The 10,933-nt window shown below is 34.8% G+C and overlaps 1 protein-coding gene across 1 annotated transcript; it reads right to left on the reverse strand.

Annotated features, from left to right (window-relative positions):
- Window positions 1-6,925: 6,925 nt before the first annotated feature.
- Window positions 6,926-7,306, reverse strand: LOC121392884 (late histone H2B.L4-like). The gene has a single exon (XM_041523931.1). It carries the CDS (start codon window positions 7,298-7,300, stop codon window positions 6,926-6,928), a length of 375 nt encoding a protein of 124 aa, XP_041379865.1. The 5' UTR covers window positions 7,301-7,306.
- Window positions 7,307-10,933: the final 3,627 nt, after the last annotated feature.

Raw genomic sequence — 10,933 nt, forward strand, 5'->3', positions numbered from 1 at the left:
ATGGGTTTAAATAAATTTATGATGAAGGTGTTTAATGTGTAGTGGTGGTACCACAATGAGTGAGTAATCACACTCTTTCTTCACGTCGATGTCTCTGGTCATCTAGAGACTTGTACACTGTAATTCTTCGACTGGCCATCTCTTGAAACCCAACCTTTTGACCACACCCACACAGCTGATGAGCTCCACCCAAATAATATTCTGCAGCTAAACTATTAATGTTAATTATGTAATAGTGTTAACCAATTAATCTCAATTTTATTAATATTTACTCTGCTTTCTTTCAGATTTCAGGAAATTTTAGGCAAATGACAGTAGTCATCACAAGTGCTGTTAAAATTATCTTAGTTTTATTACTGTTCACAAACCATTCATTAGTGAAGGAAGAATAGTCTCTCTGAAACATGCTTTCAAAAGTGGATGGTTCACGTTGTCATTCCCCTTTGCATCCATGGCAACATGATGGTGTCTGCATTTATAACCCAAAGACAAAGAAGGGACGTTGTGTAGCACCAGATACTCCATCAATTTAAATTGTTCTTTAGTAGCTCGATATCGTTCATTAAGCATTAGGGATCGTGGTGGGACAACCTGTAAAAATATGTACATACGAGGCTCTGGACCCTGGATTAAGTTGGGAGAAACCTCTTAAATGGATAAGTCCGCCAAAGCTATTTGATATCTGGACAGCTCATTTATCATATAAAGTTGATTTCCGATGGCTTGCCATGTCTACTATCATCACACTGTTCATTGAACCAACAAGCACTGGAGTTTCGTTATCCTATAAGGATGAATTGGGACAAAAACCATGAAAGGTCCCAATTTCTACATTCCAGTCCACTGCCAGCCTCACAGTCACTACATGTGTGCAATCAGCTTTCTTCAGCCAAAGTTGGACCGTCTACCCATGGTTTCACAGAAGAAAGTCACGAGTAAGTCGTTTGAATTTTTCATGTCTTTCTCATTTACTAGGTAAAAAAGAGCCTGTAAATTGCACCACTGCTTTATCCTCCTAGTTTTCAAAGAGAATGTTCGAAACATTATCCTCATTGTCATAATACTCGGTATCAATGGATATTATAAACCATTATTGTGAACATTTGTTTGTACCCTGAAGCATCTGTTGAAGAATTATTATTCTTATGATTGAGTTCACCAAGTGAAGTGAAAAGAAAATAAAAAATTTCTTCTACCATTTAAATCGAGTGTTGAATTCCAGTGTAAAGTTGGAGATCAATGTGATGATTGTCAAACATGTTGGGCACAAAAAACGAGTTGAACCTTGTGATAAAGATGAGTTCATTGGTAAGAGTAAACGTTTGTCTCGTAACAATATTTAAAAGGCATGGCATAGCCTTTCATGGATAGCATACAGCATGAATTGGTTGTCCAAAGTACAGGAATGCCAGCAATCGATTAAGTATGATCCTCCTCGTCAGAGAATAACACTCATGGGACACACAGACATGGCTGTCATGGTCTTTCATGCAGCATTAACAAAACCAGAAATATTTGGAAAATGTAGCTTGTTTTTCTCACGAGGTTTGTAAGTCCATTCACTCCTCTATGTCATCCATCCATTTATCCAATATGTTCTTTCATTTGTGCATCTGTTCACCCATCATCACTTTTTTCCATCAATTTCACATGTTCTCTAGATTTTTCCAACCACTTACTGATCGCTATCAAACATCAAGCATGATATTTGATGCAATTATTAAGCAAGGACAAAAAGTCACGTTCAATCATGGCCTTCAAGCACTGCATTTCCACTCAGAAATACTACTTTGATCATGGTGAGAATGACGACTTCTTTTTCCCCTGGCAAATGCCATACAAACAACCAATGATGTCATTTAAAAGTTGAAGGAAGCTCTTTATTTGGAAGAGCATACTAACATTTTAGAGTTCACAATTCCTAAGAAAAAACTATCATACATGACACGGTCACCCACCAGACTTGATTTCTCGTTTGAAATTCCACTCACTATATTTCACAGAGCAAACGGAGGACCTAACAAAGAATATGTCCGAAGTATTAAAGTCAGTGAGGAAATTTATTGCTGAGACAATCAGCCATAATCCAGTCCAACCCTGACACTACAGACAACAGTGACACGGTAGTATATTAGATAGCAGTACTGTCAATGATACTAAAGGTAATACTGACAAGGATTCTTTGGAGACAGGATCATGGCTGATGATGACAATGATGATGGTTATTGTACACCACAATGTAATGACAAAGCTGGAGTACCACTGGGTGTGTTTTTAGGATCAGTTGGTAAGCATTTGTTAATAGTATTGTTCATTTACAGATCCAAGATTACTATCTATAACAGAGAAATTGTTAAAAAGCTATCAATTCTATCCTTTGCCTAGGTGTGAGTGTTATTGTATCTGTCATAGTGACCGTTATTCTGATGTGTCTGAGAGAAGGTAGTCGTCGTGCTGCAGACAAAAGAAGAAAAAGAGGAGAAAGAATTAATGGAAGAATTCAGCAGTGGAGATGAAGACCTCCGACTTGTGAAGTGAAAACGGACGTAAGTATTACATAGAACAGAAAAAAGACTATATTGTTTAATCTAATAATGTTGGAGAGATGACATTGTAATAATTTAAAGACACATAATCCTTCATTTCTTGTTTGGTCACCCAGACATAGTCTTCTATTCACTTTTATTTAAAATCACTTCTCCTGAAAATAAACTGAGCTTTTAAAAAGAATACCTGTAAGAGAGAATTATAGCATTCACACAATAACAAAGTTAACAGTAACCAACTTAAGATTCAATAACCAATAAGTCTATTACCAGCTCTATACCATTGGACTATCTGTTACTAACTTGGATCCAATAAGACCATCTATCTTTTCAGGATATCTATACTGAAAATAAGCCACTGGAGTGTTTTGAAAAGAAACTGAACACTCAATTCAGAACCACATTCCTCCAATAGTTCACGCTGAGAGCCTCTATATAGAGGTGGAAACCCCATACTACTACTTGATTAACTTGATCAAGTATACTCTTTAACTCACTTGAATTAAGCTCTCTCCTTGATCCAGTCCTCCTTGAGGCATTTGCCAAGTATGAAGTTCTCTTGGTTTCTTTACTAGCAAATAAAGAATGCTGTCAAGTTTACGATACAATGAGTGATAATTTCCAGTTCTGTCTGCTTCTGTCTCTCTATAATCATCAGACATTACTAATAATGAGATTAACACTGAACTACCGAGGTTGAGTTCGAAAAGATCGTAATTCCAACTCTCTTGCTTCTTCAAGTTCTTCAAATTCCATTCCTCCATCAACTTTAGACATCTGTGTACAAAATATGATAACATAATTCATTTGTTTACCTCACTTACATCAATGTCTTCCTCCATGCTTTCTTTCCCTTGCCTGTTTTTTTTGCTAGATAAGCTCTTTCTTCGAGCTCATAGTCAGAAAGACGGCTGCGTCTTAACTTTACATTAACCTGAAAAAACATATATTATTATAGATTATAAAATAATTGTTCATATCGGTATCAAGACTTAAGAAACCACTCAATAGTGCACTGTGACATTATTTTGTACCTTATGGTCCTCAAATTTCTGTTCAAGAGATGTCTTAGCTCGGCTAATAACAGGGAATCGCTGGACACATACAGCACTAGCTATTCTCCAAGGATGACCTATGACAGCTGGTTCTATGTCACTAGACGATGCTTTATATACATAAACGTACCACACAATGTCATGTACACGTACCTACAGAAGATAATGAATACTTCCTATTGCTGTGTAGTAGTATTCTTTTAAAAAGTATTTCTAAAGTACTTCTACAGTGGGGCTTTCTGAATGCCATTAGGTTAGCCTTCAATTTTTAACCCTTTTGTTCAATACTAGTCTACGCATGCGCAAACTATATACGGGTATTCGTGGAATAAAATTATAGCAATGCTGTTTTACATAATTTACAGCCTCCTTGTATCACCACACAGCTAGCAATTGCTATGTTAGTGGTGTCTTCCAGTGTCTGATGAACCACCCTTTTTTTAAAATTCCTGTAATCAACCAGAAAACTTGCATGTTGTGAATGTACAAAGTCAGGTATAATATTTTAAAGTTAAAAAAATTCAAATTAATGCAAAGTTGCAAACTTATGCTGTCACAGAGGAGAATGTTTACTGAAGTATTACTAAACTTATACAGGATGTTACAGGTATAGCAGTGGTATAACAACACTTTCATAATGGCAAAGGCATTAACAAACTACCAAAGATCAGGGATCAGGACATTGTCCCTTCACAAGATCAATGTACAATTGAGAAGTTAATATTAGAACTACCTGAATATCTTACACCTACTGCAAAATTAAGAGGGATAAAATGAGCCTAAACTTCTTTCCTTATCTCCACCTCCAGAAGAGAGTTGATGATAATATAGATTTATTATATCCAAAACTGGTATTTTTAACTTTGTGCTTATAACTTATTATTATCTGGTTTCTCTTGATGTACTATATTTTTATGTTGCACTTTTTTTAAAAGCTTAAAGTTATGCCACCACTTCTTATAAAATTTAGACATAAAATTATGAATGTCCATTTTTGTATTAACTGTTAGATAGAGAGTCTAAGGTTGACCCTATATAGTAATTAGCTAATCATAGCTATGACAAGTCAACAGCCATTAGCTGGAGAAAGTTATCCAAAGTTGGACCACTCGAAGGACTAAAGGAGCAGTTATAAATTTAGATAGAAGCAACAAAAGATAATGAAGAGTGTTTAGGTAATGATTTTTATTTCTTAAGCCCCTATAAAATTAAAATAATGATAAAAATTATTATAATTAGTAGTGTTGTTATAGTTTGCTTAAGTAGGACTAGTTTATATCTTGGGCATTAAAAGTATAATTTTAGTTTTGATTATTTTAAGTTTTGTTAGTTGATGCTAGTAATCATATTCATAGTTGCCATTAATAAGTTCATAAGCGTACACAGTGCCGCCCCGCAAGAAGTTGTCAGATAAAATCTGCAGTACATATAAAAGAAAGCAAAATAGTCATCTTGCCAGATAGGCCAGGGTTGCATCTAGACCTCTGAGATGGTTACCAGCATACTCGTAAGGGTATACAAAAGGTCAACTAGGATAGGGCTGGTAGTCTCGTGATGAGGCTGGTGTATTTGTGGGGCCCAGTTCCTGCTTACGATGACTGTGTTGAGATCCTGCAGAGCTCAAATCCCGTATGGATGGTTTGAAGTGAGGGCAAAGCTCCAGCCAGGATTGTCTCGTCTTTGGATGAGGGGTTACCAAGCCAATGGTGGCTGTCCCAGCTAGCAATAGCAGGGAATCCTGGAGCCTAAATAAAAGCCTGAGTGGTGAGTGATGAGGGATTGTTTGGTCAACACACAAGGGTTTTAAAAAATAAATTTAGATTTAAAAAAATAAATTGTGTATTAAGTTGAGTCAGTGTTGATGTTTGATAGTCTTAATGTACCTTACATGTACTATTCCAAAACTAATGCAATACTACATTTGACAATTCTGTAATACTGAGTGTGACACTAAATAGTTATCACTTGTGTCAAAATATTTGTTTCAATGTATTTTCATATTACTAATGTAAAGTATTATTGTCTCTTTTTTTATGTTACAACAAATAAAAATCCTTACCTAAATACTATCAATCCACAACATGTAACTTCTGCTTACATAAGAGAATGCAATAAAAACTTAAAGAAGGGTTTAAAGATTTGGATAACCTTCTGCTAATAGTTTTCTCAAAGCAACCATTTTGTATAATGACACCACGTGGAGACACAAAAGGGTTAACAATAGCAAGCTCAGCATAGAAGGCGTGGCTTAGCATGGCCACGCACGTGTATCTGTTTAGAGCTCGTATCACTCATTCTGGATTTATCTTTCCTCTTCAACTAGTTAGACGGTATGCCTTGAAGTACAAGATGCCCAAAGAGGAGTCTCAAGCTTTAGCCAAATACAGGAGACAAGTAACAGGTCTTAGAAGACAATTTAGGGAGGAGTGGCTAAACAAAGTGAGTCACGTGATATTAATTTTTATCAAAGTTACAAATATTGGGGGTTGATAAACACAATCTTGTTAGCTCGTACAGTCATTACTGTACACAACGATACATGCATTGATGAAAATAAGTTATGCACTTGTGAACATTTTACTCAAAATTTTTCATAAAAATACAATAATTATATTTACTATAAACAGAAACAACAAGAGGAAGAAATGTTGTCAGCTAAAGCTGCTGAAGAAGCTAAATTAGAGCGAGAAATGGAAGAAAAAGCATTTGAAGACAATAAAAGAGAAAACGAGAGAATGGCTAGAAAAGGTACCCACTTCAGAATAATACATTTTATAACTGGTTATTAATACAGAATGGAGTTATTAGCAGCCAAAGATGCAAAATTAAAAGAGAAAAAGGAGAAAGGTGATATAATTAGAACAGTTAAAGAAAGAGAAAGAAAAGAAATAAGATGAAAGAAGTTAAAGACAAGAAGGTATATATATATATATTACTGATACTTTGGTGGTATTTAATGAGTAATTTTTTCCTAGATGTCTAGTGAAGAAATGATCACAATGGATAATCTTGACTCTAAAATTGAAGAAGTTATTGATAAATAATTCAGTTTGACTATGTGCTGGACAAATCTGGGAAAAGTTCTGTAGGTGGTAGATAGCACACCTGTGTAATATGCTACTTGTTCTTTTTCCAACATGCAAAGCCACACCTTAACTTAAGCACTTACATTAATGGTTATATAACAATTGTTTTGTAATAAATGAATTAAACCATGTTTTATTCTTAACAATTATTATAAAACAGTTTGAATCTTTTGTGGTATATAGTGGCTTTTAGAAAAGCCGGTTAAAAAGAAAAATTGTTGTTGGTATGTCTAGAGATTTACTTGCTGCTGGTGTATTTGGTGACAGCCTTAGTACCCTCAGAGACAGCATGTTTGGAGAGCTCACCAGGAAGCCAGAGACGAACAGCAGTCTGAATTTCCCGACTAGTAATGGTAGATTTCTTGTTGTACTGGGCAAGACGAGAAGCCTCAGTAGCAATCCTCTCAAAGATGTCGTTTACAAAGGAGTTCATGATGCTCATAGCTTTACTAGAGATACCGGTCTCGGGATGTACCTGCTTCAGAACTTTGTAGATGTAGATGGAATAGCTCTCCTTTCGGTTCTTTCTTCTCTTTTTCTTATCTGTAGAAACCTTAGATTTGGTGGCAAGCTTTTTTTTCTCGCCTTTCTTGCTTGCAACTTTGCCGGGCATTTTGAAATATAGAGTTCACTTCTTTCTGAGACTAGAACTGTGTGGTACACTACGTACGTCTTTCCTTATATGTCAGGTTGTTAGATCACGACCATGGTCTGTCAACAGTTGTGACCCATCCTAGTTTAGATTGACTTCAAAGTCTATTATGATTGGATGATGCAATAGTGATCCTATTTCAAACATCCTACATATCCGCCAAATTTAAATATTATTCATAATCAATGAATCTATTATAATGAGCTTTCCTGTTACACCTGACTGTGGATACTCTACTGCCCCCTCAGTCCATTGGGTGGATCTTCAACAGCAACAACAACAACAATCTGATGATAAAGTAATCAAAACCCCAACTAGGGTAAACGGCGATTAAACGGACGGGTCCTTTTTTCGGACGCTATATCTTCAGACCTGAAGATGCTATTGATATGGAACCAACTGAATCTGAAAGAGAAGGCTTTTAAACCTTGGAGTTGCAAAAATTAACTAGATCGCAAGTATAGCCTTGATGTTGGAGGCGGGAGAAAAGGAAGTCTTGGTAAATGTTTTACTCGAACGGGTGGTACCATTGAACGGACAGCACTTAACACTTGAGACAGAACAAACCCATTGTTCCAAATCTAACAAATATAATTTGTTCACATATCGAAATACATCTGTAATAAATTTCAGCTAAAGCTGACTACGATGTAACTAACTATGGTAGATGAGAAATATTCAGCACGCGGGCCCATTAAACGGACATACGTAACAAAAGGGTGTGGCTTTATAATTTTAAAGTATTAATTTTATTGTAGCAATAGTGTATGTAGGCCTAATTAATTATTACGTGAATACAAAAATTATAGACATTTGTCACATTACATGAATACAAAAATTATTGACATTTGTCACAGAAGAAGTTGACTGTATTTTTCATCCTTAGTTTCAATCCAACACAAACTTGATGAAACCATCCTCCACAGTACTCACATTCTACCCACTTATAAGCTTTGGGATGCTCACACTTCTTATCTTCGCAATTTGTAATAACTTGTCCAGTGTCTGCTGGATACAAAATATTATTTGTAAAAATTAATTATAATTACCTCTCTCATTAACATTACTGCGTGTAGATCTAGTAACTTGTTCAGTAAATCCAATAGGAACAATATCTATATCAATAAATACAACATACTCTAGTTAACTATAAAAGTACTATTACCTCTCTCATTAGTAAGTTGAGTGCATCCAGATCTAGTACCTCGCCCAGTTACTCCAGTAGGAACAACATCTGTATCATTAAATACATTATATTCTAGTTAACTATAAAAGAACTATTACCTCTTTCTTTAGTAAGTTGAGTGCGTGTAGTTCTAGTACCTTGTCCAGTAGGAACAATATCTGTATCATTAAATACATTATATTCTAGTTAACTATAAAAGAACTATTACCTCTCTCATTAGCAAGTTGAGCACGTGTAGATCTAGTACCTAGTCCAGTAGGAACAACATCTATATCATTAAATACATTATATTCTAGTTAACTATAAAAGAACTATTACCTCTCTCATTAGTAAGTTGAGTGCATCCAGATCTAGTACCTCGCCCAGTTACTCCAGTAGGAACAACATCTGTATCATTAAATACATTATATTCTAGTTAACTATAAATAAACTATTACCTCTTTCTTTAGTAAGTTGAGTGCTTGTAGCTCTAGTACCTTGTCCAGTAGGAACAATATCTGTATCATTAAATACATTATATTCTAGTTAACTATAAAAGAACTATTACCTCTCTCATTAGTAAGTTGAGTGCATCCAGATCTAGTACCTCGCCCAGTTACTCCAGTAGGAACAACATCTGTATCATTAAATACATTATATTCTAGTTAACTATAAAAGAACTATTACCTCTTTTTCTTTAGTAAGTTGAGTGCTTGTAGCTCTAGTACCTTGTCCAGTAGGAACAATATCTGTATCATTAAATACATTATATTCTAGTTAACTATAAAAGAACTATTACCTCTCTCATTAGTAAGTTGAGTGCATCCAGATCTAGTACCTCGCCCAGTTACTCCAGTAGGAACAACATCTGTATCATTAAATACATTATATTCTAGTTAACTATAAAAGAACTATTACCTCTTTCTTTAGTAAGTTGAGTGCTTGTAGCTCTAGTACCTTGTCCAGTAGGAACAATATCTGTATCATTAAATACATATATTCTAGTTAACTATAAAAGAACTATTACCTCTCTCATTAGCAAGTTGAGCACGTGTAGATCTAGTACCTAGTCCAGTAGGAACAACATCTATATCATTAAATACATTATATTCTAGTTAACTATAAAAGAACTATTACCTCTCTCATTAGTAAGTTGAGTGCATCTAGATCTAGTACCTCGCCCAGTTACTCCAGTAGGAACAACATCTGTATCATTAAATACATTATATTCTAGTTAACTATAAAAGAACTATTACCTCTTCTTTAGTAAGTTGAGTGCGTGTAGATCTAGTACCTTGTCCAGTAGGAACAATATCTGTATCATTAAATACATTATATTCTAGTTAACTATAAAAAGAACTATTACCTCTCTCATTAGCAAGTTGAGCACGTGTAGATCTAGTACCTAGTCCAGTGGGAACAACATCTATATCATTAAATACATTATATTCTAGTTAACTATAAAAGAACTATTACCTCTCTCATTAGTAAGTTGAGTGCATCCAGATCTAGTACCTCGCCCAGTTACTCCAGTAGGAACAACATCTGTATCATTAAATACATTATATTCTAGTTAACTATAAAAGAACTATTACCTCTTCTTTAGTAAGTTGAGTGCGTGTAGATCTAGTACCTTGTCCAGTAGGAACAATATCTGTATCATTAAATACATTATATTCTAGTTAACTATAAAAGAACTATTACCTCTCTCATTAGCAAGTTGAACACGTGTAGATCTAGTACCTAGTCCAGTAGGAACAACATCTATATCATTAAATACATTATATTCTAGTTAACTATAAAAGAACTATTACCTCTTTCTTTAGTAAGTTGAGTGCGTGTAGATCTAGTACCTTGTCCAGTAGGAACAATATCTGTATCATTAAATACATTATATTCTAGTTAACTATAAAAGAACTATTACCTCTCTCATTAGCAAGTTGAGCACGTGTAGATCTAGTACCTAGTCCAGTAGGAACAACATCTATATCATTAAATACATTATATTCTAGTTAACTATAAAAAAAACTATTACCTCTCTCATTAGTAAGTTGAGTGCATCCAGATCTAGTACCTCGCCCAGTTACTCCAGTAGGAACAACATCTGTATCATTAAATACATTATATTCTAGTTAACTATAAAAGAACTATTACCTCTTTCTTTAGTAAGTTGAGTGCGTGTAGCTCTAGTACCTTGTCCAGTAGGAACAATATCTGTATCATTAAATACATTATATTCTAGTTAACTATAAAAGAACTATTACCTCTTTCTTTAGTAAGTTGAGTGCGTGTAGCTCTAGTACCTTGTCCAGTAGGAACAACATCTGTATCATTAAATACATTATATTCTAGTTAACTAAAAAGAACTATTACCTCTCTCTTTAGTAAGTTGAGTGCGTGTAGATCTAGTACCTTGTCCAGTAGGAACA

This window comes from Gigantopelta aegis, unplaced genomic scaffold, assembly GCF_016097555.1.
Source record: "Gigantopelta aegis isolate Gae_Host unplaced genomic scaffold, Gae_host_genome ctg4746_pilon_pilon, whole genome shotgun sequence".
NCBI classification, from domain to species: Eukaryota; Metazoa; Mollusca; class Gastropoda; order Neomphalida; family Peltospiridae; genus Gigantopelta; species Gigantopelta aegis.

Bases quoted from the DNA above. Each gene is read 5' to 3' on its own strand.
- LOC121392884 (XM_041523931.1), bottom strand. From the start codon at position 7,300: ATGCCCGGCAAAGTTGCAAGCAAGAAAGGCGAGAAAAAAAAGCTTGCC.